This window comes from Falco biarmicus, chromosome 5 (genome assembly GCF_023638135.1).
Source record: "Falco biarmicus isolate bFalBia1 chromosome 5, bFalBia1.pri, whole genome shotgun sequence".
Taxonomy (NCBI): domain Eukaryota; kingdom Metazoa; phylum Chordata; class Aves; order Falconiformes; family Falconidae; genus Falco; species Falco biarmicus.
Genome location: NC_079292.1, coordinates 62,958,759 through 62,983,794, shown reverse-complemented (window position 1 = coordinate 62,983,794; position 25,036 = coordinate 62,958,759). Strand labels below are relative to the sequence as shown.

At 43.7% G+C, this 25,036-nt stretch overlaps 1 protein-coding gene across 3 annotated transcripts; it reads right to left on the bottom strand.

Moving 5' to 3' along the window:
- Positions 1-1,678: 1,678 nt before the first annotated feature.
- On the bottom strand, positions 1,679-22,803 carry LOC130150761 (protein mono-ADP-ribosyltransferase PARP12-like). Of its 3 annotated transcripts, XM_056342007.1 has the most exons (12): positions 22,380-22,803; positions 21,223-21,358; positions 18,242-18,536; positions 17,154-17,252; positions 15,825-15,948; positions 14,082-14,277; positions 12,791-12,911; positions 11,172-11,268; positions 10,104-10,182; positions 8,702-8,832; positions 7,858-8,009; positions 1,679-7,031 (listed from the first exon to the last, which is right to left on the bottom strand). In XM_056342007.1, the coding sequence occupies exons 1-12, from the start codon at positions 22,691-22,693 to the stop codon at positions 6,757-6,759; spliced, it is 2,019 nt and encodes a 672-aa protein (XP_056197982.1). In that variant the 5' UTR covers positions 22,694-22,803; the 3' UTR covers positions 1,679-6,756. The 3 variants fall into 3 exon arrangements, with proteins under 3 accessions (XP_056197982.1, XP_056197980.1, XP_056197981.1); XM_056342005.1 differs by lacking the exon at positions 10,104-10,182 and having other exon boundaries at positions 6,840-7,031; positions 22,380-22,799; XM_056342006.1 differs by lacking the exon at positions 11,172-11,268 and having other exon boundaries at positions 6,840-7,031; positions 22,380-22,799.
- Positions 22,804-25,036: the final 2,233 nt, after the last annotated feature.

Sequence of the window (25,036 nt, the reverse complement as noted above, 5' to 3'; positions counted from 1 at the left end):
TTGTCTTGCACTACTGAGCTGTGGATTTGTTTAAAATTGGGCATGTCTGTTTTACAATAGGGTCTTAGTCATTCTCTGACAGCTGGTATGAAGCAAAGGCTGCTTGGTAAAGGGAAGTTCTATTAAAAAACATCTTCTGAATTTTGCAATGATTACAGAAAGCTGTCAGTATAAAATGGTATTTTTAATGAGACTGCTGATATAGAAAACCTTTACAGTTTTGTACTTTATAAATAGTATTTCTAGAAAAACAGAGCTGGGTGTTAGAAATTATTATGCTTCATTGATTGCAAATTTGAACTATCTGTTCTTACCTGACATTAAGCTGCACCATAAAGCTCTGTGTGTGTGATGCTTTCTGAAATGACCACCTTCTCATTTTCCTTTGTTAAACATGTTTCCATCTTGGACACAGCTTCACCCAATACCAGACTCTTCTGGGCATTTAAAGTAGTAAATGTGCTAAAAGAATTTAAAGCTGACATAAACCGTTCGTTCCATTGCTTGGTTCACACTGCCCCCGCTCCCCTTCTTGACTGGGAAACGTCTGATCAGTGTCTAAGATGTTGGCTCCCTGCACTGCCGGGTGCTGTGGCTGCTTTCAAGGAGGGAGCAGGATTCCCTCCATTGCTCGCATTTTTGCAAGCAGAGATGAATTTGTGGCTGGGCCTGAAGTAAGAAGTGCAGGGTTGCTATTCAGGCCCGTGAAGCCTATGCCCTGGTAAAACAGGCAAGCACCAGAAACCCTGGCCATATAACGTCCACCCCTCTCAGATTTTGTGCTGAAAGTACTCCAAGTGAAGCAACATTTCTACAACTCCCACTTGCCCTGTGGTTCAAAGGCAGCTCTGAGCAATGGTTTCCAAGAAGCGAGGTGCAAGCCTTCTCCAGGCCAAGCAGCACTGAGCCCAGTACTGTAGCTGTACACGCCACCCACCCAAGTTACTCTCATCCACCATCCCTACTTCGCCAGACTGCAGCTACCTAAACTGGGTGGCATGTCGCTACTCCTTTGCTGCCACCGCTTACAGAGAGGATTTTGACACCCACACCGTATAAAATCTAGGCAGAATATCGTAACAAACTTGACTACGGGTAAAACTCATTAAATGGTGTGGTGAGGGGTCAGGGGTTCATGAACTACTGCTCCATACCGCACCACCAGCACAGCAAAGTTGTTTGGCTTCTGCTGGCTTGCTGTCTGCCTCGATAGGATGGACCTGTTACCAAGGAAGGAAACGACCTTCACAGCTTATCTTTATCCTCACACGGTGTAGGAGTGAGTGAGCAATTGCACCATTCCCGCTCAGTTTCTTGTCTTAAGTAGCCGAGATATCCTCCTTTCAGAGAAGAGGTTCAATACAAATTTTCATCCAAAACTTAGAAGAAGAATTTGCATTAAATCTAATCTGTTCATTTCAAAATGCAACCCAAACAGCTGTAGAGGGACTCCACAACTTAGCAGCAGCATCTTTAAGAAAGCTTCCAAGAACTCAGAAATGTAGTGAAACATGGTGCTTTCAGTATTGAAAATGAGAAAACCATTACAAGGAATTCAGTAAGTTGAATATCTGGTTATTTACTACATACAAGGAAGTTACACACTGCAGTTTCGAAAGTGGAAAACATGGCAACTTCTCTTTTTTGTGTGTTAGTGGAGAAGTAACAGATGACAAAGTAAAACAACCAGCCATTTTATTAATTATCTTACTTACACACATACATGCACACAAAATTACATATCCCCTCCAAGAACTAAGTTAAAGGTTTTAAAAATACTACTAGCCATCAAGAATGTTATTTTAAAATATCTCTACTTTTTGCATGAAAAAAAATGTTTCAATTTTTTTGCAAAAGATTAACATGACTTCAGCTATTGTCATGGTTTAACCCCAGCCAGCAACTAAGTACCATGGAGCCACTCACTCACCCCTTCCCATCCCCCGGTGGGATGGGGAGGAGAATCAGGAAAAGGTAAAACCTTGTGTTTTTGCTGAAGAACAAAATATTCAACCCTCAGCAACCCTACAACAGAAGGGTCCTCTGAGAGACAGGGCTAGGTTAGAAATTAAGCAGCCGCTTAATTTCCTCCATCTCCAAGGCAGCTATACCAAAAGCCCGATACCCTTCTGAGTCCTTGAAATACCCTCTCCTAAGGCAGTCTATGCCCAGGATGCCTCTGGGCCAGTCACAGCCGGGTGTCTTTGCCACTCATTCCCAGTCAGGCTTACTTCAGCCTCCAGCAGTTAGCTGTTGGGATGCCCCTGTCACTCCTGAAATACAAATGGGTATTACAGCTTGACAGCATTAGGGTACGCAGTGCATCAGTGTCTGCTAGAGCCTTATACTCCTGTGGGTCTGACGGGCCAGGCTATCTGATCCACAGTCCAGTAAATCCGGTTGTCCCTCTCCTCCATCTAGCTAGAAGCAGGGCCTCTCTAGTCCTGGTCAAAGGATTCTCCACTTACTTCTTGTAAAAACAGATTAGAATTCCTTTCCATAGGATCAGGAGCAAGATCAGCCCTTCCACTCCGTCAGGGCAACTGCCCACTGGAGCAGCAACTTTCCTCAAAGAACTCCCATTTGTGATTGTTTTTGCTGGCAATTCACATACCTGTGCCTCTAGGGCTGAGTCAGATTTTCCATCCCACTTCCTCATGTCCTCTCCACAGTCCGGCAGGCAAAACCACAGGGGAGCCCATGATGTATACCCTCAATATCCTCTCTCTCGAGCAAAAGAACACTTACTGTTAATAGCTAAGATACTGGTCCATACAGATGGGGAGTAGGACATAGCTTCTTTGAATTGCTGGAACTCCCAGTACAGTTTCCCCACAGCCAAGACACAGGCCTGTAAGGACGAGAGACTTTCTTCATATTGCTGGAGTTGGTGAGCCCCTTCATCCACTACTGATGCCTCTTCATCTCTCCACATCATTACTGCCAGTGAGTTGGCACACGACAATGGTGCGCTCCATACAAATTTCTGCCACATGGGTCACGTGCACTGCACTGCACCTGGATCTGTGGGCAACGGCACATTGTTCAGGTCATCATAAATCATCTCTAGCACAGCTAATTCCCTCAGGTACTGGATACCTCTCTCCATGGTGGCCCACTTGTCTGGGTGACATATAATGTCTTCCTTGGAAGGGATACCTTTCCTTCATGCTTGAAAGGAGTCACCTCCAGAGGCTGAGAACTTGTGTCCCTTTTCCAAGCACCTTGTCAATGCCCTTCCCTAGAATCACTTCCCCTAGAAAGTGATCCCAGCTGCTTGGCTTCTGTACTCCCCAATACCAGGCTACTGGCCCCATTATCCCAGCATTGGAGCAACCAGGTGATAACGTCCGCACCTGGACGACAGCTGAAATCTTCTTGCATATTCTGCTGCCCACTCAGGGATAGGGATTTGGTGGTTCCTTCTTGTTCTGCCTCTTCCTTCTCTTCTTGTGATGTCCCTACTTCATCCTCCTTTACTAAATAAGCTGCCTTTCACGTCCATTTCTTCTTGTGTACAGAGGCAATTGATACCGGCGCGGGTTGCTCCTCTGGTTCAACTGCATCACCCATCGCTGGGGCCCGAGAAGCTGCAGTGCCTGTCGCCAGGGTTTGAGTAGCCACAGGGCCTGTTACTGGGGCCAGAGTAGCTGCAATGCTTGTCATGGGGGCTGGAGTAGCTGTGAATAATTGCTTAACTCTAAACAAGACCTGAGCCACATTCATGGCTCCTAGCAATAGGACCATGCTGGTTTCAGTATCCCAAGACTATTCACAGTTTTCAAAATTCTCAAATGCTGTTGTAATTAACCTGGAGGAGAAGAGGAAGATGTTTCCTGCATAGGTTGGCTCTCCGAGGAGAAAAGGCAAAAGTGTAATTATTAATAGTTTCCAATAGATGGCTCCCGAAGTACAGAGGTGACAGCAATGTCACAACAATGCTGTCAATACAACGTCAATGGATACAAATACCAGATTAGTTTCAAACAGCAATTCTATCATAACATAAACCAGTGTTACAAAGTACAACAACATTATAACCTTAGCCCAGCCCCCAGAGGCGAAAACCAACACAACAGGGAACACACACTGCAAGCAAGGTGTGTATAATGTAATGCTGGCAACAAGCACAACTAGGAGAGCAAATAAATGAACATTAAGACCAGCAAAATGAATGCTTATAAACAAAGTTGTTTTAGCACACTCTGGTCAAATCTGTTGTTATCTCAACTCTCTGAGCCCCACATTGGGAGCCAAGAAGGACTGTCGTGGTTCAACCCCAGCTGGCAACCAAGTACCACCCAGCTGCTTGCTCACTCCTCCCCGTCCCCGTGTCCCATGTCCCCCTCCCACACACACACACCCCGCGGTGGGATGGGGAGGAGAATCAAAAAAAAGGTAAAACCTGTGGGCTGAGATAAGTACAGATTAATAGTTGAAATAAAGTAAAATGTAATAATTAATAATAATTGTAGTGAAGAGGGAGATAGCAAAAAGAGAGGAATGGAACCCAAGAAGGACAAGTGCGATGCACAATGCAGTTGCTCACCATCTGCTGACCAATACCTAACCAGTCCCTGAGCAGCGATCAGCCCTTCCCAGCCAACTCCCCGCAGTTTACATACTCAGCATGATGTTCTATGGTACAGAATATCCCTTTGGCTAGTTGTCTTGGTTTTGGCTGAGATAAGTTAATTTTCTTCTTAGTAGCTAGCGCAGTGCTGTGGTTTAGATTTGGTATAAAATCAATGTTGATGGCACACTGATGTTTTTGGTTGTTGCTGGGTGGCGTTCGTTTCTCAGGCCCTGCCAGCGAGAGGGCTGGGGGGGCACAGGAAGCTGGGAGGGGACACAGCCAGGGCAGCTGACCTGAACTAGCCAAAGGGATGTTCCATACCATGGGTGCCATGCTCAGTATACAAACTGTGAGGGGTTGGCCGGGGCTGCGGATCATTGCTCCGGGACTGGCTGGGCATTGGGTGGTGAGGAGTTGTACCGTGTGTCACTGGTTTTCTCCCTCCCCTTTGGATTTTGTTCCTCTCTCCTTCTCCCTCCTTTTCATTAAAACTGTTATTGTCAACTATTACTCTTCTGGTTTTATTTTATTTCAGTTATTAAATTGTTCTTATCTCAACCCTTGAGTTTCACATTCCAATTCTCCTCCCCACCCCTCTGTGGGAGGGGGTAGTGAGCAAGCGGCTTCGTGGTACTTAACTACCAGCTGTCATTAAGCCACAACACTAGTTCAGGTCAGCTGTCCTGGCTCTGCTCCCTCCCAGCTTCTTGAGCACCTGCTCACCGGTGGAGCATGGGAAACTGAAAAGCCCTTGATTTAGAGTAAGCACTACTTAGCAAGAACTAAAACATCAGTTTGTTACCAACACTATTCTCACACTAAATACAAAACACAGCACTGTATCAACTGCTGGGAAGAAAATTAACTCTATCCCAGCAAAAACCAGGATACCTATAGCTAACAAGTACTCATGTGGGAGCATTAAATCTGTGATAAATTATATCTCTAGCATCAGCAACTTTAATATGAAGAAATACCTGACAATTCACATTTTTTTATTATCTGCATACGTGTACGCTGACTGTTCAACACTACTAACATCTTTTGCTGGGAACAATTAAATATTCAACTTAATCTTCAGATTTTTAAAGGTTTCAGTTTTGTGGCTAAAGACAACGCCCCAGGTGAGCACATTTTTCCAGCAAGAGAGTCCAAAGACACCTTGATTACACAGGTAACCAGTGTATCTTCTGCTACCAAAAGGGCAGTAAATCTAATGAGACAGTCACTCACTGTCCTTCCTAAAAGCTGTAAGAGAACCGTAAAGCCACTCCACAGAAATAAGATTGCTAATCGAGCAGCGTATTTCACTCAAAGCATGACATTCTTAAATGACAGTGAGCTGCCTCCTCTTCTTCCCCACACTCCACTGTCACCTGCCAGCACTCTCATTTGTCAGCACAGTGGAAGTCATGAAAAACTTGTGTTCTCTCAAACCTAAAATACGGCATTTATTTGACAGAGTAAGTCAACTGAGTAGCACAGCACCAAGCAACCCTTAGATAATCCCTTACTTACATGCTTCATGTCTTCGGCTCTTGTTTTAAATGAGAAAATTAATAGGCGAAAGTACACTTCTTTTTCCTTTTCAACAAGCAAGTTTAATTTTTGAGGCTTTGTTAGTGAAGATTAAGTAGGGATAAAAAAAAAGTGCTGCGAAGAATTTATGCAATTGACTTGAGCACAGAGACAGAGATTGTACAGTCTCATTCGCAAACACATGGATGTCTACTGTTACAGGAAACAGATTATCAAAAAAAGCAGGTTTTATCAAATACTGAATTCAAAGACAAACAGGTAGAAGGAGACAGCCTCTGACCAACAAGCACTTTAAAGACCTATCTTCAAACAATTATAACTAAATATTCTTTAAACTTGGCAGTCATAGCCAATCCTCATGTTACAACCACCACTGAATTCATCAAATTTATAAAAGTCTCTAGTAATGCAGGGAAAAATGATACCTGCTAAAGAACAGGAGACAGGCACAGGATTTTAAGAATTCTAAGACATCCTTTGTGTCTTTATATACCTCATTTTCTATTGCACAGAAAGTACAGAGAACAAATGTTCATGATCACTCACCTAATTACACCATTTCTAAAAATCACTTTTTCTCTCTTAAGCCAATACTAAAAAATGTTTATATCAGCTAAACATAAAGATGACAGGTTTTGCTGCTATAGCATTCTTGCCAATGCGTGGTCACTATAGTCTATCAGATACTCTGGATAAACCTGCTGCTTCTCAAAGATAACAAAGATCGAAGGGTTTGAATAGCTATTCACACAACTGTCGTAGAAGTTTTGGTTGTCCTTCAAGGGAGGCCGAACATAAGAAGAACTGCCAAGTGCGAACTCCCCCACCAGCACCCGTGCCAGAAACATGGTCTTGATGTTCAAGTCTTCCCTGCAGTAGTTGTCAGAATAAGATGCATCCCTTGCAAAATAGCTTCCTGCAGAAGAGACACCAAGACAGAGTTGATAAGACACCAAAATTTCAGGGAAGGAAGTGATTAACAGTGTGAAAGCAAATTCATAAACAAAGCCATTAAGCAGTTCATGAACGGCCTTTCCAAAGTCTTCACTTGTCCTGTATGTCCTTCTTAGTGAAAATGACCAGTATACATTTTCCTACAATTTTATTTTTCACACCACACATTAAAAAGCCACCCAAGTGACGTTTTAAATGTTAATCATATTCCTCAAAAAGATTTCCTCCTGACCCTAGACGGCCACCTTCCCCAATTTCGCCCAACTTCCTCTGCTGATAGAGACTACTAATATTCATTAGAACATTTCTGAGAGTTACAAAGTACTCAGTCAGATGGGTGGGTAGTCAGTCAGCCCGTATCTTGGCTATTCCCCTTGGTATGTTGATCCTTTCCTGTACACAGGACCATGTAAAGGAATATAATTTGCTAGCAAGGCAAAAAGCCTGTAACCAGGATGACATTTATGTTCCTGGGAAAAAAACCAACAGATAATGCCATGTTGCCTTCCAGTAGGAGCTTGGAGAAATTGGAACAGAAGTAAGCCTGGACTCCAGGAGCAAATCGCCCCAGAACTGGCCTCTCCTAAGCTTGTCTTTTCTTGTAAGGACAGAGTGGAGCATAGAGGCCAAGGCTTTTCAGTATGGCTTAGCTCCAAATGATCATTGCCAAAGTCAGTTATGTCATCCACATCATTGCAGAGATAAGACCTACATTGGCTGACTGTATCTCTGTAACTACTGAGAATTTTTTAGCAAGTCTAGCGTTAATAAGAAAGCTGAAGAACAACCTTTGCCGTAGACTGTCCCATGAAGGCCACAGATCCTCCAGTCAAAGTTTTGTTGGCAGATGGCATCAACATATTTTTTACTGGTCCCATGAAATAAAAATCGTTCATCCACCGCCCTTCCACCATTGCTCTTCTGCATTTGTTCCTTCTGCCTGCAATAAGAAGTCTTATCTTTGCAGTTCCATGGTGGCTGCACCCAAACAGGCTCCAGACATACTAGCACTCAATTTTACACAAAGAGTACTTTCTGAAAATCCTTACGTTAAAGGCCTAAACTTTGGGCATAAAGGGTATCTTGCTGTCTAGCTGCATACAAATATGCTTTCATTATACACAAATGCCTCCAGATATTTAATAAGAAAAAATGTGTTGTTTCATTCACACCCTATTGGGAGAGGGGAAGGACTCTAGCATTATTTTTTTTCTAAACAGAGGAGTTCATGTTAAGGCTTTCCCTCAGTGAGTTTTGCATTTAGTTTTGAAGGTTGTTTCAGTTTTGACTAGCTACAAACCAGTTTGTGCCAGATGTGACTGATTACCAGCTTCAAGGCAAGGCAGCTGTCCTGGACACAGGCCTGGCAGAAGTCAGAACCACTTACTTGAGAGCAAGGATTCCTCCCACAGACCTCATGTGACTATTCTAAGCTCTACATTTTGACTGTGTTTTGGTTTTGTCAGTACCTCTTTATCTACTTGCTGATCCTGGCTAGGTATTTCAGTGAGGGAGTAGAAGAAGATTCTCAAAGGCAGCTGCATTTCAGGAATACATGCGTGCCTAGCACACAGCTAACTGCAGAAATAACAAACTTCATGCACTCATACCAGAACACTATTTTACACATACCATTGATATAGTTCCCAGAGAGATGTGTTCTGAACTCTACAAATCCTTTTAATAACAGCTTTGGGCATTGTGCGTTGAAAGTCCACCTTGACTTTCTTGTATTCTTCAGAAGAACTGTCAAGCTCGACCAGCTGTAAGGAAAAAATTAAAAAGTTCTACCTAGTGTGCTGCTCAGATCTTTAAAGACTTTTCTGCAAAGCAGAGGTATGAGCAGCACAACTACTCTTGGAAAGAAGGCAGATTATAGAGATTCCTGCTCTGTAAAAGTGCAGTCTTACCTGGGGAACATTAACTCCTGGGGTTTAAGACACCCGGATTGCTCTCTCACAGGACATTAAAGTAGCTGCATGCTTTTGTGCAGCCACCCGGCTCCTTTTAATATTTGGGCCAAGATACATTTGCATGCATATATCAAACAGTACTTAAATACACAGAAGAAATGAGCACACAAATAAAAAAACAGAATTTATGTTGTAGCAAATCAAGCAGTACCTCTACACCCAAGCTTTTTAGTTCTTTATAGTTTACACACCCTACAGCCAGCAAACGCAAATGGCACCTCCTGTTTTGTTTTAAAATAAATTGAAAAGGCCTTATTCAATCAACCATTTTAGGGAAGAGTACGGATACACTGCCAAAAACATTCCTTACATGACAGTCCTGAAAGCAAACAATGTTTTCTATTTGCATGCTTCCCCGAGGAACATCAATATCAACCTTCCCTATTTTTTATTCACAATTTCTTGAGGATTTGCATTTTGTAAGTTAATAACTTCCAAGTTTCATATAAAACGATCTTTTCTGTAAGTGCGCTTACCAGACTTTACAGAGGTGGTGGTGGAGGCAGGCAGGAAGTCAGCAAATGTAAACCATGCTGATATTAACTGGGTGTGTTACAAAGGTAAACAAGTTCACTCCACTGGAGTTATGGTACATTTTAATAAAAGATCCCAGCCTGCTGATTTCAGCAATGCTGCATAGATGTACAATGGTCTACTTATACTCAGCTCAGGAAATGGCTACCCTGAAGTTCAGAGACATCATTTATCTCTGATGCTACAGCTCACGTTGGGACTTCAAAGCCATACATCTTGGGCACCTGGAACAGTCTTGCTAATACAGAGTAAGCTTCAGACAAATTTGCCAAGGAAAGGGATAAATAGTGGCAGTGAAAGTCAATGTTGCTATGGGTTACACTGTCACCATTTGTTAGTTTAAATTTGGGTCTGGTTTCACCTCTAGGTCTATGCAGTGTGGTATCAGGCTCAAATTTACCAATACCTCTGGATTACATTACATAAGAAACAGTCATTCAATAAAGGCACAAGAAACACTGACCTTGTAATGTAAAAACCTTGTATGCAACAAAACTGATGGAGAGAAAAACCAAAAAACTCCAAACCTTGAACCCCAGTTCAGGCATGGCAGATTTGTCCCAGTGAGCTGGAATGCCCTTAAACTCTTCTGTATGTTTAAAGCCCCTATACATTAAAAGACATTACAAATAGGGAATTAAAACTAAACAAATCACTACATTTTATGTACATATGATACAAAATGTTTTTGTCAAGTTTAGGGAGAATATAGGCAACTGAACATATTCAGAAATATTTCAAATCTGTCTTTTCAGTTCAGTACATGCAAACATTTGTTCCAAATCATGTCAAGACCTATGGCACGAAGCAAGATGCCAAATCAGAAAAAAAATATTTAGATATACACTAAACTAAACGTGGAAGTAGTTCTCTTAGCTGCAAAGAGTTGAATGTATATATAAAAGATCTGTGACACTGGGGTAGAGAAAAATGCATCAAGTATCATACCAGTATGACAGAAACTGGATAGGAACAGTTGTCTGCACTACTTCCACTCCAGTTTTAATCAGTGTGTTTAGCTGCTCTTTTCTGTGTTAAGCAAGCATTGCGTGCTGCAAGGTAACGTGGCTGTTATATGAAATTACATACAACTTCTCTCCTTGCAAACTCCCACCTTTTTCTCCACCTGCAACAACTACAGATTTCCTCTCAGATCATCTGGTTGTTCTCAAAAGAATTGTTTCTAAACTTGTACTTAGCTTTGAACGTTACTGATCTCAGATGTCAGAAAGGGTTAGTACACGTAAATTTATTGCTTGCATCTGTATCAGCTGCCCTAGTAAGACAGCTCCCTCTAATCATCAGATTCCTACAACATTGCTACATGTTGAATTATCTTCCGTGCTTTCACACTTTCTGTGGCCAAGCCCAAACTTCCTTCACACCCAAGGCTCCCGAGTTGCTTGAAAACATTGGCCAGGCTGCAATAAGTGCCATGACTAGACGCTGTTGTAGGAAGGTTACATCCCTTCCCCTCTCAATTTCTTTCACAACTGCTTTAAGAGCTACTCCTTCACTTCATTTACACCCTTGGGAAGACACTGCATTCACAGGGCACTAAATCCATCGCCTCAGAATGAACAGTTGCAGTTTACCTGGCTCTTGTCTCTTCTACCTCTGTCTGAGAGAGAAATTTAGGTCTTCTGCAAATATCTCTCTCTGTTGCGTAGCGAAGGTTTTTCTGAATCATGGCTGAGGGAAAAAAAAACAAACTTCAACATTGAACAATCAAAAGGATGTTTTAGAAAGTCTTCACACTGCAGCAAAACTTGCCACTAAGCTGTTTTGTCAAAAATATTTACAAAAAGGCACTGAGGTTTTTTTCTTGCTACACAAAGGGAAGTCAGAGCAGGATGTGAAACCCATGGTCTATCTCCAAAAATCACTGCGAAGGACTTCAGTTTCAGGTTTGCTTTTAACTTTAGAAGGCACAGTAGACACTGGTAGCTATTTTCCCTTCATTATTCCATCAGCCACAAAAAGGATCACTGTAAATTAAGTATCTACATTTGCTCCATAGATTGCATCCCCTCCTTCTCAATTTGCAATCAAGATACTGTTTTTCTACATGCAGTTGTAGATTTCAAACTCTGTAAACACAACCTAACAGCTATCACAGGCCATTCGTTTTTATTGACTGCTAACAGAAACAAGCCACAGCAACCTGAATTTTAGAGGCTTTCTTTCTGGATCTTGGAACCTCTGTAGCTACCACCACATCATAGTAGCAACTAAAAGTCAGTAGCAGTGAGAAGAATGAGGTCTCATCTTCAGAGAGATACAGAGGAAGAAAACAAACAAAAAAACCTCTTGGCACTACCAAGCATAGAAACTAAGTTTTGGAAGACATCTACATTATATATGTTTGACTAAGTTACTAAAAAAGCCCAAACCTCAGAAAAGGGATTGATTTACTACACAATTTTCCCTTCTAAGCCAGACATGTTTCCCCAGCCTATAGAGAAGATTACAGAATTGCTTTCAATTGAATCACAAACAACGTTATCACATACCCTTTGTGCTTGGTGTTTCTTGATGCAGAATGAGATAGTAATGGAGAGCTGGATCAAAGGCAACTACACTAAAATTACAGTCTAGACAAGCTGATTCCCACCACCAATGTTGCCCATGATTTTTGAAAAGAGTACCTGGAAAAGCAACAGCTCAAAGAGGACAGCACCATCACAAGTGGCTTAAATTTCCTAAATTCTTGGGAAACTTATCTCCTTGCTTTGACATAGTCAAGATACTTCCTCAGCCTTTCCAGACAGGCAAAGCTATAAAAATAAAATAGCTACATAAATCCTGCAGTGCTAAGGACTGTCTGGACCCTACACCTTGCCCAAGTATTCATTTCTCTGCAAGCCAGTGATTAAAGCAGACTAGAAACTAGCTTGCTCAGTCATTCAGAAGTTTCTCACCATTTGTGTTAGTGCTGGCATCAATGGCAGTGTCACACATGGATTTGTTTACAGATATTTTGAAACCTAGCACGAGAACTTCTCAAAAATAAATGGTTTGGAGGAATAGGAATGCCACTTTGCTTATATGAACAGCCCTTATCCTGAGAACCTTCACAGAAGCTCTGTTTCTGGAAGCACTGCTGTTCAGAGTTCAGATTTCTCTCTCTTATCTCATGCAGTAACGTAGTTTGAAACCACAAAAGACCAGGGAGGGAAGGACAAAACAAAAAACCAAGGCAAATGGAACCTACCTCCAAAATCAAGTTCATATTCATGTCTTCCAGCTTTGAAGTTCAGCTTTGGAGAACTTTTGGCTAGATAAGCTTTCTCCAGGTCATCACTGGAGACAGTGGCAGCTACATGATCATCATCCTGTCAGGCCAAAACCAGACAAAAAGAATTCTTCTGGTCTGTTTAAAGAAAGCAAGTTTAAAACCCAACAGCTGTCGTATGATATGGTAGCTGCAGTATGTATCAGCTTTTGGGCATGACAGTAGTTATCAGGCAAAAGCCATGTGTTGAAACAGTTGAAACTTCCCCTAAAACAAACCAAGCAGTGTTATGAAGCCCAAATTTACACTGCAAAGTGCACGCTGTGAACCTTATGATTGAAACAGCACATTCACCAGCTAGACCTTAGCAAGGACACACAGCACTACTGGAACCTCAGAAAAGGAAGTTTTAGTCAGGAGCAACAAAAAGAATGTATTACTGTTGTTAAAGAAAATTTATTTTGAATTAAAGAGATTTTAAATTGCTGAAGCTGCTAACTGGCAGAACCAGGCCTTGTTCCTTGTATAGCCCTAATCCAAGGTTGGTTTAAAACCCAGTCAAGCTAATCAGCAGGAGAATGGAAAAACAATAGAAAACCAATCTGTATACACAGGTGTTCTCAGAAACACAGGTGTTTTTAGAAAAATTAGTATATGTGAATAGGAAATGCTTGTTCAAAGAGTAAGTGTGCTTGAAGAATTGTGCAAGTTCAAGCAAGCAGAAAGAAGATAATGATCCAAAGAGGACCTTGAAACCCAGGCAGAAACTGGAACCAGAACAGAAGAGATCAGCTGGGCCAGGATCAGATGATGGATTCGCCGAACTGAAAAGACCAAAGGAAACTTCTGAAAACTTTGGACTTGACTAGCTGTACTACATTCCTTTCTACATTGTGACTAAGTAAAGCTTACTACATTGCTAATCACTGAGGTGTTGGCCCAACTCTGAGTTGTGATTAAAGCAAGCCTAGTGGTACCTACGTCTGCGTGATTTTTTCCTTTAACAGATGTCATCCTACCTGACATGACTTACTGAAGAATTATCTGTCAATAATATTTGTGACTCACCAGTGAGCACTGTCCTACATGAACTACTTAAATTCACAGGGAAAAGATCCCATTAGGCCTCTGAAGTCCACCTGTACAGTATGAGTGAGAGGAACAGAAGGAGAGGGTGACAAAAGAGCGGGAGGATATAAACACCATGCGTTTCTCAGTAGTTTTGCACTTTAACACAGAGCTGAGAGTCTCCCCACTTCTCCACACTTACTTTTCTTCCATACTCCTGCCACAGGCCATGCTCATCTTTCCAGTACCAGATCCATTCTGTTGTAAGAATGAAGTGAGGGGGCTTGGTCACAGAGGAGGCTGTAGAAAGACGTCTAACCTTTGCAAACCCACAGCACATATTCAGGAAACAGATAGGTGACAAGACAGAGCCACTTTCAGTAATACCGTTATTAAACCTATTAAAAAAAAAGTAGAAAAAAAATAAATCAGAACTGTTTGCGAAGCTTTACACATAGGTTCAGAAGCCCACCACAAATCTGCAAATTAAATCAACCGTACTCAAAAGCAGAACACAAACCTGCAGTTTCCACAACTATCCCAGCTCATTCTGTACATATTTTGCATTACAGTATTGTTTCACATTGGTTCCATGGACAATAGCCATTATCAACATGTAAATCAGTGAGTTACACAGGGTGAACAGAAACAGTGGGAAATGTACACTGCTGCCTTCTTGCTAACCAACCATATTCTAAACAGAACACTGTCATAACTTAAAAAAAACATAAGAGGGCTATGTAAATTCTCCAGCATGGGACACAGTATACTGGTATGAGCACCTTCCAATACCCTCTTTGTGCTACATAACCAGTTGCGAACTCTTAAAAGGTATTTCCATATTCTTAATGCTCTCTGCACCCATGAGCATCTCTCTCTCCAGGACTTTGGGGAAAGGGGGCAGAAGGGGCAAATCTCATGCTACCTTTCCATCCTCCAGCTCAAAAGGTGAAAGAGAAAGTTAATTCTAATCCTGGGGTCAAGCTGTGCATTGGCAAGCTCTAACTAAGGACAGATTCCCACAAGTACTTGTGATAAAATCACCATTCTCAGCAGTTTTCCAGCCATTCTTGGTGAGGATTAAGACTTCCTATGGCAGCAGCAGTAGGAATTATTTATACATTTTTCCTAGCAAAGAGTGTTAGAGTCCATGGGTCAGTCACATAAAGTAACTGTGGTAGATGGACCCCAGCCAGCAACCAAGTACCCACACAGCTGCTTGCTCGCTTCCCCTCCCCTCCCCCGCATGACAGAATGTAGAAAATAAGGGCAACAGTGAGAAAGTTGTGGGTCAATATAAATGCAGTTCCATAGGTGAAGAAGGTGGGATGTGTAAATAAACAAACACCTAAATAAATAAAGCAAATCACTCAACATCCCCCCATGCAGTCTAATGCCCATCCAGCCTCCAAATGGCAGCCACCTTCGTAACCAAAAACCCAAGGCTTTTCTTCCCCTGCCCCAGGTTTATTGCTGAATGTGACGTTATATGGTATGGGCGATCCCTTTGGTCGGTTCAGGTCAGCTGTCCCAGCTGGTCCTCTCCCAGCCACCTGCCCGCCCCCAGGCTATCTATCCACTGCGGAGGAGCAGCGTAGAATGACTTCGCTCTGGGCAAGCACTCCTCAGCAGCACCTACAACACTGGTGCATTATCAGCACTGTTTTAGTCACAAATCCAGAACACAGCACTACATGAAGACAGCTAACTCCATCCCAGATAAACCCAGTATGGTAAGCAGAGGGTCCTGCAGGTACTCCAGGCATAAGTCAGTCACAACGTATCAATCTCCAGCAACAGCTGATCAGCAATGTGAGGTCAGTAGAAGAATACCAAATGAAGATACTTATGTAATGACTACAATAGAATGGTAGCAATTTACAGCCACTAAGGGCCTGGTCCAATATAGCAAATTCCAAACATTAAAGTTTATAAGAGTTTATACCTGAAGTTATTTGGGTTACAATATGCCTTTTCTATTTCTTCCATATTCTTCAAGTCCTTCCAGGTATTACCATCAGAGATCTGCCATCTATATGGCAAATAAAAATGAGTTCTGACACACTTGTCTATAAAAAATAAAATAAAAAAAAAAAGGCATGAGGTGTTATTTTTACAGGCTATGTGAGAAACTCCAGCATTTCAGGGCTGTACACCTAGCTGATGGAAGTACCAAATGCATAGCTATGGGAAATGTTCATCTATGGAATCATTACAAGCAGTAGTTCAGAGTTTTTCAGTGTGAGCAAGCAAAACTTTATTTTTCAGCTTAGGCAGAAGTTCAGTTTCTGTACCTACTAGATTCTCTTTGTGCATCGAAATTGCTAGCAGCTCAATGGTGAAGGACCATTCTGTCTTCTCAGTTTCAGAGACAAAAACTTACAATGAATCGAGACCACAAGATGAGACTGTTATTTCATATACAGAGTAACAGCACAGACTGAAGTATCTACACTTAAAAACCCCAATTGGTATGACTAAGGAAAAAACCAAAACACAACAGCACTTAGTTTTAGGATACTAGGTAGCTCATTTAGAGACTTCAAGAATTCCCTAAGAGTCCAGGCCTCATCAAGAACAAGAGCAGTGGCAGCAGTGGCCCAGGTATCACAAGTGTTATTCAGAAATCATTCGAAGAGTCAGTACACAGTGACTCCTCAGTAGGACTACAGATCACTTCACCAGTGCACATATGCATAAACTTGAGCCTAGCTTTCATAGCAGAACAACAGGCAGCTTAATTACAGGGAAAGTCAAGAAGACTGCACCGCACAGTTCATATGAGAAGGTGTGCAGTACATTGGGGAGCTGCTACAGGTCAAGAACATTAAAAAGGATGACAAAAGGACAACAATAAAGCTGGCACAGGCGCCTTTTTCCTGGACAAGTTGGAACATTTTGAAAGGGAGACAGTTCAAACAGATGGAACAGAAGACTGCTACAAGAAACAAGAAAAAACGTAGAATTAGGAGTATCTGTTGTAGCTACTTGGAAATTGGATTCCTATCATTCAGCAATCCCTTAGGTGAACACAGGTGGCATAGCTAACCTCCAACTCAGGTGGATGCTATGTATTTCAGAGTAAAACAAAACAGCTCCTTTGTTTGGTAGACCAGATAGGGCAAATAATTTCCTGCCAGTACTCAAGATTACAATGAGATTTATCTAACAATAGGCATAAACTCTGAAGTTTCCCCTTTCTGTGAAAGATGTCTATCACTTTCTCTTTACAAGAAAAGGAAAACAGACTGGACTTGCTACAATCACAACCTACCTTTAAAGACACAACTTCTATAGAGATGATATAAACAGATTTGTTCCAATTCATCATCATTTGTAGTTGAGGCCTCCCCGCTACAGCTGTGTTTTCTCTCTAGAGGGGGGAATTATAAACCTTATTAATACACTTTGTTTCAACAAGCTCTCTTAAAAGAGCACTATGGGTAGGGAAGATGCCTAAAAACTGTGTTCATAACTTCGTAACTGCATTCAGCTCCAGAAAGACAATGAAGTCTTTGCTAATCTTGTATACTCAAAAGTCCTGCCCCTTTATCCATCTCTTCTGAGCTTGACTTTCCAATACCAGCTAAATTCCTCAGATAGTTTTTAGCTGTCACCACAAAATAAGAATAGAACACAATGCCTTTACATTTCTAGACGGACTTGAGTTAACTGTGCATTTTACATAGCTGTTCACATTGGCAGCTCTAAAATCTGAAGTCTCAAAACTTGATACTTCTGTAAATTAAAGCACACCTAAGGAAACAAAGAAGGGAAGAAGGAACGGCAGGGAGAATAGCAGATGAACACACACACTTGGATTTTCCATTCTGTTACCCTTTTCTTTCCTGCTAAATTATACTTAACTTACAAGTCGACTTAAAAGAACTTCAAAAGAATGAACAAAATACTACATCTCTAAGAAGGAATGAGGATAGAGCTTTCTGTGAATTCTTGTGCTAGACAATCGCTACATTAGAGAAAAAAAGAATTAAAAAAAAGTAGTTTATAATAATCACACAAGTAAACACCACCTCTATTCTTAAACAGCTCTCTACCCTTGTTTGTGTTTTTTACCAAGGAAAACAAAACATCCATCCCCTTATTTCCAGTTCCTGTTACGCTTTTCTAACCCCAAGTTTGTTTTATAAACACCAAGCATTTCATTTCTCAGGAACCTGTAGCACCTTGAAATTCACTTCATCTGTCAAGACACAAATCTCTGTCAATGAAACAGGTGCAAAGTCCCTCCTAACAGACACAACAATATGTCATTAAGAAAACTGAATTCACATCTGTGAGAATATTATATTCAGTACAGTGACTCTTCTTCTGATGCTTTTAAAAGATTCTATCGTTTACCTTTACATGGTGAAGACTTCGCATCTTCTATGTCATACATGTTCCTGTTGCCATTTTTTATGTCATACATATTCCTATAAATGGAGGGTAGTTTCTCAATAATTTCTGAGCTCATTCCCTGTCTCTCCAGTTTCTCATAACATTCTGACTTTAGTAAGTCATGTGATCGCTTGCAGCTGCGGCCAAATCTGCACTGTCCCCACAAAAAGTACTGGCAAACATGCAGTTTCGTGCAGATCTTTTTATAGGTACAAGATCCATAAGGTCCATCACCTTTGTTATAATGCAAGCAGACCTTCCATAGAGGGAAAACAAACAAAAAAAAAAGAATTTAAAGATTAAAATACAATATACTCATATAGACTGTATCAATTCAGACTTTTAAATTTTTACAGTTATGTGTTTACATCTGCATTTAAGAGACTTGCACAAGTTTTTCTTTCTTCTTGTTTCCCAAATGATTCAGTTTTCCCTCTTCCATGCTAACGTCTAGAAAGATCTTTCAACAGACAACCACCACCTTACAGACATTTGCAAGCAGATGGGATTTTGTTCTAAGTCACGTAAATGTAGGATAGTCTATTTTACTGTGTCACCATCTGAAGTCTTTGGTTTTCTAGCTGAACTTTTGTGACCTGAATTTGATGGAAAGAGGTACTGGATCTGGCTGGGATGAGGTTAACTTTCTTCATAGCAGACCGTTACAGAAAAGTCAGAGACAAAACTCTCTAATACTTGTTTCTGAGTTCTAGAAAGCAGGCATTCTTTATTTTCGGTGCCAGACGCACAGGGGATAAAGTCTGCCTAACGTGCATGCCGACTTTGTATATGGCTGCTCTATACATATTTATAACATTTCTGAGAAACCATTAGCATATACATTACAATTCCAAGAACTACTTATCATATTATCAAATTACATGTTTGCTATGCATGTGTGGTCTAATGAGTCGGGGGTCCTATGGTGGTCATTTGGGACACCTCCATCCTTTCTTCATTCTGTCATCTTCCTCTTCTTCTTGTCGTTTTTGTGACCTCCTCTTCTCCTGACCCCGTTTCAGTACTCTTGGCTCATACCCTGGTTTCGTATCTGTTCTTATCCCTGGTTTTGTATCTGTTCTTATCTACTAGTAGCTGAACTACACAATGCAGCGTTGTAAGCTCGCATTGTCAAGAATACATTCGTCACAACATTTACCATTAAGCACATTGGTAAAATTCCGCTGGTATCAAGACTATGTTTTGCATTTGTGACCAAAACAGTGTAGATAACTGTCCTGGTTTCAGCTGGGATAGAGTTAATTTTCATCTTGGTGGCTAGCACAGTGCTGCATGTTGGATTTGGTGTGGGAACAGAGTTGGCAACACACTGATGGTTTTGCTTGTTGCTGGGTGGTGTTTATACTGGGAGGGAACACAGCCGGGCCAACTGACCAACTGAACTAACCAAAGAGGTATTCCATACCACGGGGTGCCATGCTCAGTACATAAACTGTGGGGGGTTGGCCAGGGCTGTGGATCATTTCTCCGGGACTGGCTAGGCATCAGGTGGTGAGCAGCTGTACCATGCGTCACTGGTTTTCTTTTGTTCCTCCCCTCTGGATTTTGTTCCTCTCCCCTTCTTCCTCCTTTTCATTTAAACTGTTATTGTTAACATTACTGGTTCTTTTGGTTTTATTTTATTTCAATTATTAAATTGTTCTTATCTCAACCCTCGAGTTTCACGTTCCTTTCCGATTCTTCTCTCTACCCAACTAGAGGAGGGAGCAAGCGGCTTCTTGATACTTAATTACTGGCTGGGGTTAAACCACGACAACACCACACCAATGTTTCAGCTACTGCTTGCACTACGCCAAGGCTTTGTCTCCACTCTTCCCCCCTATCCTGGGTAGGCTGGGGTTGGGCAAGAGGCTGAGAGAGGACACAACTAGGACAGCTAGCCTGTTGTGGTTTAACCTGACAGGCAGCTAAACACAACACAGCCATCCACTCACTCCCCCCACAATGGGATGGGGGGAGAATCAGAAAAAAGGTAAAACTCATGGGTTGAGATAAAGACAGTTCAATAGGACAGAAAACAAAGGGAAAACAATAATAGTGATAAAAGAACATACAAAACAAGTTATGTACAATGCAATGGCTCACCACCCACCCCCCGACTGATGCCCAGCCAATCCCCGAGCAGCAGGCTGCCACCCCCAGCCAACTCCCCTCAGTTTTATGATGCATGACATCCTATGGTATGGAATATCCCTTTAGCCAGTTTGGGTTGGCTGTCCCATCTGCATCCCCTCCCAGGTTGTTGTGTACCCCTAGACTCCTCACTGGCAGGGCAGTACAAGAAGCTGAAAAGTCCTTGACTTAGTGTAAACACTACTTAGCATCAACTAAAATACCAGTGTTCCCAACATTATTCTCATCCTAATTCCAAAACACAGCACTATACCAGCTACTGGAAGAAAATTAACTCTACTCCATCCAAAACCAGGACATAGCCTAAACTGCCCAAAGGGATATTCCATGCCATGTAATATCATACTCTAAAATATATATAAAAAAAAAGGGCGGCAGGGGGAAGGTGGGTCCTTACAAGTGGCCCTTGCTCAGAGACTTGCTGGGCATCGGTCTGCTTGTGGGAGGCAGTGACCAGCTTCCTTTGCAACAATTGTTTTCTGCCCTCTTTTCTCCATTTGCTGAACTGTCTTTATCACCATCCACAGGTTTTGTCACTTTTGTTCTTGTTTTCTCTCACCTGTCCTGCTGGGGGCAGGGGAGAGGGGAGTAAGTGAAGGGCTGTGGCAGTGCTTAGCTGTCAGTTAGGGTCAACCCACCACAGAGAACAGAAGATGCAGATTTAAAGTTTCAGATTTGCATTATGCAAACTAAACTGATATCTACTATCTCCATCTAGTATCAAGCCACTTCCACTTTGTGACACTCACTGAAAAACAAGGCTAAGAAACTGTCACACTACTACTCACCTCTGGTAAGAGGGAAGGGTCATTTTGAAGCAGAAGCTGGCGAAGTTCACCACTGTTTAAATTCTCAAGTCCATATTGTTTTAGAACACAGAGATTGTGGTCCGAGTGGAAGTTGTGAATAAACTTGCATTCCCTCCTATGAGTTAAGAAACCCAAGTGCAAAATGAGTGTAACAGACTAGCACTATTTTGCTATCCCATCGTTATTACACCAAACAGTTTAAAAAGCACACCAAATCAACTAGTTTCAGAAAAATCTGTTGCTCCTTTATAAAATAATTATGTGATTTGCTAAGCAGATTACGTAATTACTCAGAGGATAATTGCCACACTATTTCTGATTTACAGTTATTACGGCATTCATGTAGTTTGCCGAGATCAGCATTTTGGACCTGCAGCTCACAACCATGCGTAAGAAAACACCAAAATGCCAGGTTAACGCTCCCTCCCACTCAAATCAATCCAAATAAAATAATTCCCCAACTTCACACAGCACAAACCACTCAGATTTGCTTCGTGTGTGAGCTAAGCTTTCCCTCTCGCACTGGCCTTACGGGGGGCCACGCCAGAAGCAAGGTGGTAAGATGGGGAAAAAGTGTTGCAACCCAAAGACTGTGAAACACCCGTTTCTCTCCTTTGGGAAAAAAAAGTGGGGTTGGGGGGTAAGAGGAGCTTTTCCGGGAAGGGCAGCAAGGCCTTTACCGAAGCCTCCTTCACAAAAGGCGCCGCCCCGAGCCCAAGGCCGAGCCTCCCGGGGCAGAGCTCCCGGCCCAAGCTCTCAGCCCACGGCAGAGGCGGAAACGGTGGCTGCCTCCCCCCGGAGCCACCACGGCCCGTCCAAGGCACAGCCTTCTCTCCCCGAGACGCCCCGGCAGCCCAGCAGCCGGCGCCGGCCGCAGCAGCGCCCAGCCCCGCTGCCCGCCGCAGGGCACACGCGGCGCCCCGGCCCCCACAGCCGGGGGAGGCCGCCGAGGCCCCGAGGGAAGGGGGCTCCGCAGACGCCAAGCAGGCCCGGCGCCGCACGCAGACCCCCGGGCACACGGCTACACGCAGGGCCTGGCCCCCTCGGCGCGCCCCCAGCCCGGGCGGCGCTGCGCGGGTCCCCGCCGGCAGCCCCGGGCGGAGAGGCGGCGGTGGAGGCCGCCCCCCGCCCCTCACCTCGCCTGCTGGTTGCGGCAGAACCCCTTCAGGTGGTACTTGCACAGGTGCAGCCGCCCGCACTTCCCCTCGCAGCCCGCGCCGTGCTCCTGGCACAGCCGCACGGGGCTGGTGGCCACCACCGCCACCACCCCCGCCGCCGCCGCCCCCGCCTCGCCCGGCCGCCGCACCAGCGTGAACCGCTGCGTGTCCCGCAACACCCGCGCCAGCTGCTCCGCGGCGGGCGGGCCCGGCAGCTGCCGCTGCAGCTCGCCCTGCTCCAGGCAGCCGCCGCTGGCGCACAGCACCCGAAACACTTGGTCGGCGAACGCCATGGCCGCCGCGCCGCTGCTTTCCCGGGCCGGAGGCGCTCTCGGTGGTCGGCCCCGGGCAGCCCCGCCCCGGCACGCCTGGCTCGCCGGGCCGAGAAAACGAAAACGAAAACGAAACCGGCGGCGCGGGGCACGGGCGGGCGGGGCGGCCGCGCTGGGGAGGTGCCGGGGCAGAGCGGGGTGCGCTGCTCTCCCCGCCCGCCTGCGCCGGCCCGGCGTCGCGGCTTGTGCCTGGCCCGGGCTGCCCTTCACGCCCCGGGGCTGGGCCGCCCTGAGGGGACCGCCCTGAGGGGACCGCCCTGAGGGGAAGGCCCCGGCCCCGGGCGCTTGGGGTGCCCTCACTGCCCGCCAGGCCAGAGTCTCCCCTCACCTGCCCAGGTGTTCCCAGAAGCCCAGGGTCACCCCAAAGGCGCCGGTATCTCATCCCTGCGGCCCTGGGGTGTGGTTTGTTTTGGTTTTCTTTACCTTGACTGCAGGGAGCGAGACACACTTGCGGTGCTACTGAGTGAGTGCCCTTCGCCTCCCACCTCCTGTTGATTTTGGGATCTATTGGCTGTTTTTAACCAAATTCGACTGAAAAAGGGGTGGCAGCTGAAAAATCACTCGTCTCCTATAGGAATAAGTGGTGCAGAGGAGACAAGAGGCTGCAGCCAGGCCTCCTTCGACACCTTCCATTACAGGAAGAAGGCTGGTGTGTGAATTCCGCTGCGTTAGTCAGCAGAAAAAATTCTCAGTTAAGGTTTCTGACCTGTGTCAGTTTTCTGATGATACACTATGAAAGCCACTCACACTCCTTTCAATATCTAAATTAAAAACTCAGTCATGGGCACGCATCTGCTGGACATGAAAGTGCCCTGCTTGCAATGCTGGTGGTGCCAGCTGCTACAGTGTCACTGCATCCTTGCGCACTGAAGCCATGGCACCAGACTATGGCCAAGCAATGTGCTCATCCTCTGGGAGCTCATAAATGCCTTAGAAAGGGAAGCATCTTTCATTTAAGTGCCTTCCTCTAGGTCATTTTGGCACTGCTGGTGCTGCATCACATTCACTCAGAGGCATGCTTTAAATAATGGTAAAACAATGATGTAAAATACCATTATTTAAATCAGTAGGCATGGGGACTGTTAAAGGGGATGGTGATTCTCGTTGAACAAGAATCCTGCCTGCTTCCTTCTTTTGCTGGTCAGGTTCTGTTGCACCTTTTCCTCTTGTCTCATCTAATTTCCTGCTTGCCTTGTGACATGAGGAAGGGAGTGACAAAATGAGAAGCTAGACAAGTACATTGAACAGAAGAGCAGCTATATACTGTGTCACTTAGAGGTTTGTACAGATCTGCAGCCTGTCTCTGGCAGGATATCAGCAGATGCTGAGGAGGCAACATGAGAGGCTGTAGCATTACTGTCCTTCGTCCCTTCCTTCCAGAGTCCACTGATTAGCTTTCCTGAAACACAGAAGTGCCATTTACTGTCTTGGTTCAGTTTCTGATTCTATATACACTGATCATATCCCTCTTTGTTGTTTCTTTTCCAAATTGAAAAGTTTCAGTCTATTTCAGTCTTTTGTTCCATGGAAGTAATTCCACAGCTTGGGCTGTCTTTGTCTTCCTTTGTTTCTTAAGACAGTCTTTCCTTAAGGGGCAGATCTGCAGGTGGTCTGCAAGATGCAAATGCATGAAATGTGCACAGTAGCTTTCCAGTGTTTTTTGTTTTCTCCTCTGTTGCTCTCCTAAAAATCCATACTGTTTGATTTTGTTGATTACTTTTGAGGTTGGAGTGCCACAGTTCATTTAGATATCTGTAATTTACAGGATAATGTACTCTGTAAATTGAACTTTATTTTATGAGCTCATTAGGAAAGAAGACAAACAAGCATGTCAAACGAGGGTTCAATCCCCTTTTGTACAGACTTGTCTTAAATGTGAATTCGCTAACTCATCACTTCATTAATTCATGAAGTTTCTACCTCACAGGTTCTCTAATACATAACTCATGACTCATGCACCTGCAAGCAAAATAGTTACCTAGCCGAGGGTGAGAGTGTTCATTCTTCCTCCTCCGTCACGGTGTCGGCATCCCCTGTATCACACCAGGAAGCACAAAAGCCTCAGCAGTCTGGCTGCTGTTGGATCAGCTTCTGAAGCTTTTTGGGTAAGCTGATGGCATGTATACCTCCCAGCTTGGAAGTTTGGTCTATAGTATTTCCATAAGTGTGTAGATTCTGAAGAAACTCCCAGAGAATTAAAATGCAAGAACGCAGAAGACATGGCTGCAGGAGACAGCAAGCTGCAGCTGATAACAGCTGCATAATGACCTTTATCCTTTCCTGTCCATCCTGTCCTGCCTGTGT